Source organism: Microtus ochrogaster, linkage group LG4 (genome assembly GCF_000317375.1).
Source record: "Microtus ochrogaster isolate Prairie Vole_2 linkage group LG4, MicOch1.0, whole genome shotgun sequence".
In the NCBI taxonomy this organism is placed as follows: domain Eukaryota; kingdom Metazoa; phylum Chordata; class Mammalia; order Rodentia; family Cricetidae; genus Microtus; species Microtus ochrogaster.
Window position 1 is genome coordinate 16523970 of NC_022030.1, and position 4200 is coordinate 16528169.

The 4200-nt window shown below is 41.0% G+C and overlaps 1 protein-coding gene across 1 annotated transcript in view; it reads left to right on the plus strand.

Annotated features, from left to right (window-relative positions):
* The window catches only part of Stxbp5 (syntaxin binding protein 5), a 143119-nt gene that overhangs the window by 100684 nt on the left and 38235 nt on the right, over positions 1-4200 (plus strand). Inside the window, exon 18 of the mRNA XM_005361026.3 lies at positions 3270-3395. Coding sequence (XP_005361083.1) covers positions 3270-3395 — 126 coding nt within the window. The remainder of the gene's footprint in view (positions 1-3269; positions 3396-4200) is intronic.

The following is a 4200-nucleotide window of genomic DNA, read 5'->3' on the forward strand; positions in this document are numbered from 1 at the left end:
TAGAAGGAAGAGGAGAAGGGAAAGAGGAGGGGAGAAGGGGAGGGTTGGGGAGAGCTTGAGGGAATGGGATAGTCAAGATGGAGGAAGAACAGATATGAGAGCAAGGAAAGAGATATCTTAGTTGAGGGAGACACACACACAGTCGTGCATATGTGGGCACAAGAACATGCCACAGCAAGCACAGAAGTCAAAATGATTGTAGGAGTCCACCCTATCCTTCCATGTGTGGGTCATGGGCTTCAAGGTCAGGTGTTTGGTCTTAACAACAGGTGCTGTAACTTGCTGAGCCATCTTCTTGGTTTGTCCCTTTCTATTATTTTATTTATTTATTTATTAAAAATTTCCACCTCCTCCCATCCTCTTGTTTCCCATTCACTCCCCCCACTCCCCCTCCCCTCGCTCTCCAGTCCTAAGAGCAGTCAGGATTCCTGCCCTGTGGGAAGTCCAAGGCCCTCCCCCCTCCATCCAGGTCTAGGAAGGTGTGTATCCAAACAGACTAGGCTCCAATAAAGCCAGTGCATGCAGTAGAATCAAAACCCAGTGTCATTATCATTGGCTTCTCAGTCCGCCCTCATTGTCAGCCACGTTCAGAGAGTCCAGTTTGATCACATGCTCGTTCAGTCCCAGTCCAGCTGGCCTTGGTGAGCTCCCATTAGATCAGTCCCACCATCTCCGTGGGTGGACACACCCCTCCTGGTTCTGACCTCCTTGTTCATGTTCTCCGTCTTTCTGCTCTTCATCTGTGCATTGGGAGCTCAGTCCAGTGTGCTTCTGATTATTCATTTGTTTTCTAGTCCTTTGGGATGAACCTAAATTTGCCACACAGGCAAGAACTCTACTACCTAAATATTCCCCTAGCCAGCCCAGGTTTCTAGGTTTTATTTTAAATACAAATTAGAGATTTTAAGCTGGAGATTTTAAGTAGTAGCATACACCTTTAATCCCAGCACTTGGGAGGTAGAGGCAGGTGGATCTCTGTGAGTTCGAGGCCAGCCAAGTCTATAAGAGCTAGTTCCAGGATAGGCTCCAAAGCTACAGAGAAACCCTGTCTCAAAAAAAAAAAATGGTATTTTGCAACAGGTTAGTATTTAGAGAAATTTTTGGTTTGCTATTTCCTTATATTTTTTATTCTTAGCAAAGTGAAGTTTTAAAAAGATTTATTTTGTGTTTGATTTATTGTGTATGTTGGTGTTTGTATATTTCTATGTACACAATGGCATCTGATCAGCTGGAGCTGGAATTATAGACAGTTATGAGCTGCCTGGCATAGGTCCTGTGGACTGAACTGTGGTCCTTTACAAGAGCACTACATGCTCCTAACTGCATCCCTTGCTTTATCCTCACCACAAGTCTTAAGTATAGCCTGTCTGTGCTTTTAAAGTTATTACTGGAAGATCTGCTCCTGCCCTTGAGAACCTAATCCAGTATGCACATTCTGTATGCCAGGTCCAGGGCGTGCTTCCTGGAGGCTTGCTTCTTGCCTAATTCCAGCAAGAATAGCCAGCCCCATTTGGGCTCAGCCTGTATGTGTCAAAACTGCCTCTGGGTGAGAGGTCAGATGCCTCAATTCTCATTTTAATGCCTTAAGATCAACAAATGCAGGTGGATGTGCCTTAAGATCAACAAATGCAGGTGGATGTTGGCCAGTTCCCAAAAAGCAACAGAAATTCTCTCTCAGCAGGTACAGTTCTGAGGGCCAGAGGTGACTCCAGTTCACTTCCTGTTAAACTTGTGTACAGTGACTCTCATCCTCCTGGTAGTCTTGACAACCGACTCTTATCTTTTTCTTAGCACATTGCTAACAAGTATCTTAGTCCTTCTCACTATAGAAGTACCAGCAAAATTATTCAAAAGTGATTCTGCCTCTTAATGAAGCTGCAGGCTGTTTGACAGTGAGTAGTCATCTTGCTGTCCTTTATACTCTGTCACTCCAAGGCAGACTCCAAAGAATTAGTGAAAGACCAGACTTTGCAAGTATTGTGCAGTCTAAGGCACCCTCGGCTTAAAATATAGTTACACATGCAAATAAATTGCTCTTCTTGTTTAAGTCTATTTCTTTCACATGAAGGTTGCTGATCCATGCATGGCAGGGGTGAAGTCTAAAGATTCTTCAGAAAGTCTCATATTTCTATAAATTTCTCCCTCTCCTTCTTTTCTAATATCATAGACTTAGCCGAAACAAGTTTAGTACAAATTAATCCATTATTTGTGAGATTTGGGTATTTGACACCTCTCTGCCAAGTGGTTCGAAATTCATAGATGCGTAACATCACCTCAAATTTCCTAGATATTCCTCTGAACTAAGCCTTCATTACTGACGCACCTAATGGATTTATTTAGTGATTTTGACCTTACAGTCACTGTGACTTCTCCTCTCTTCATGTAACTCAGTCCAGCCTCTCCTTTACTCACTTATTCTGTGGATCTTGTGTACAGAAGTTAAAATTAGTACAGGATTTCTGTCTTCTAGGGGAGAGGTGCTTACCACCTTGTTTGATGACCTGAGTTTGATCCCTAGAACCTATACCATGGAAGGAAGGAACTGACTCATGCAAACTGTCCTTTGCATGGAGGTTTGCGCATCGTGCACACAGTAAAAATTAGTAAATAAATGTAGGATTGTTTTTGATTTATACCTACCAGAAAGTTATAAGCCACATCAAGTCTTACGTCATACTGTATTCTAAGTCTACTTTAGAAATATTGTTTAATATCAGAACAATCAGAACAATTTCCTAATTGGTCTACCTCATCTGCTGTGCTTTACTTCGTTTTATGTGGTAAAAAGTTACCCACTACAAATCAGTTGCTTGTACTAATTTTTGACTTCTATACTCATTTTTGCTTTGGTGGAGGGGTGATTTTAAGCTTTATTCTTTCATTCATTTATTCTTTTGGGTTTTTTTTTCTGGTTTCTTGTTGCTGCTTTTGCTCATTCTTAAACCTACCTTTTCCTGTTTTTTGTTCTTCCTTTCCTCTTTTCTTCCCCACTTATTCTCTCTTATCCGTCATCCTTTCCTGTCTCATAACGTTATATCCATAATTTGCCAGTATTTCCCTACCTTTGTCACTCGGGTATGTGTTCATCTCTGCAACGAAGTTAAATGCTTCTAGAATACAGTGCTCTGACTTCTACATTTTAGGAAATCTACTGTGGTCTCCTGTATAAAATTATTCTTGCATCACTATGTATGATTTCATGTGCTAAAGGCAATCAGTTAATTGGAAATGTGTTAAAATGCTAATGTGTCTTCCTTTTTCTTTTCCAGAGTCAAAAGCTCACCACTTAAACAGTCTCCAGGTTATCAGACAGAACTAGTTATTCAGTTGGTGTGGGTGGGTGGAGAACCTCCACAGCAGATCACCAGCCTGGCACTCAATTCTTCCTACGGGCTGTAAGTATGAGGGTTCTTGTTGTTTTATTGGATTTTGTTTTTGTTTTGTTTTGTTTTGTTTTTGTCTCTTTGTAGTATTCCCTATGTAATTTTGCATTTAAGTATAAAAATATAAAAATACTTGGGTTTTGTTGTATCATCGCCTAAAGTGTTGCTGTGTAGCTATAATTTCAGTATTTCTGCTTTTGGGGGGACATGGTTTTGTTTTGAAGAGTTCTTGTAGGTCTGTGCTATGACTACTGATGTACAGTATTGGACGTGCTTACCAGAGGGAAAGTCAGTGTACCCTCTCAGTGTCTCCCTGAGAAGTAATGTTCTCACATTTCTCTTCAACTCTAACATAGATTTTATAAATGGATTCTGTATTCTGTATAAATGGAACTGTAACAGTGTCGTGTTTTCTCAGCTTCCAAAGTCAATTTGTATAGATTTCTAAGGGTATAGCAGCAGTCTTAACAAAATACTCCTCTGTACACAACTGCAATTGTCCTTATGCCTTCAGCATATAGATAAAGCAGTTGTTATACTTTGTCTATGTTTAGAACCTCATATCACAGTAGGAAACTACTGTGTACTGTATGTTACAGCCATGTTTATGGACAGACCTGTGGTGTCTGTTACAGCCATGTTTGTGCACAGCCCTGTGGTATCTGTTACAGTAGTGTTTGTGCACAGCCCTGTGGTATCTGTTACAGTAGTGTTTGTTTACGCATAGCCCTGTGGTGTCTGTTACAGTAGTGTCTGTGCACAGACCTGTCGTGTCTGCTACAGTAGTGTTTGTGCACAGACCTGTGGTGTCTGTTAA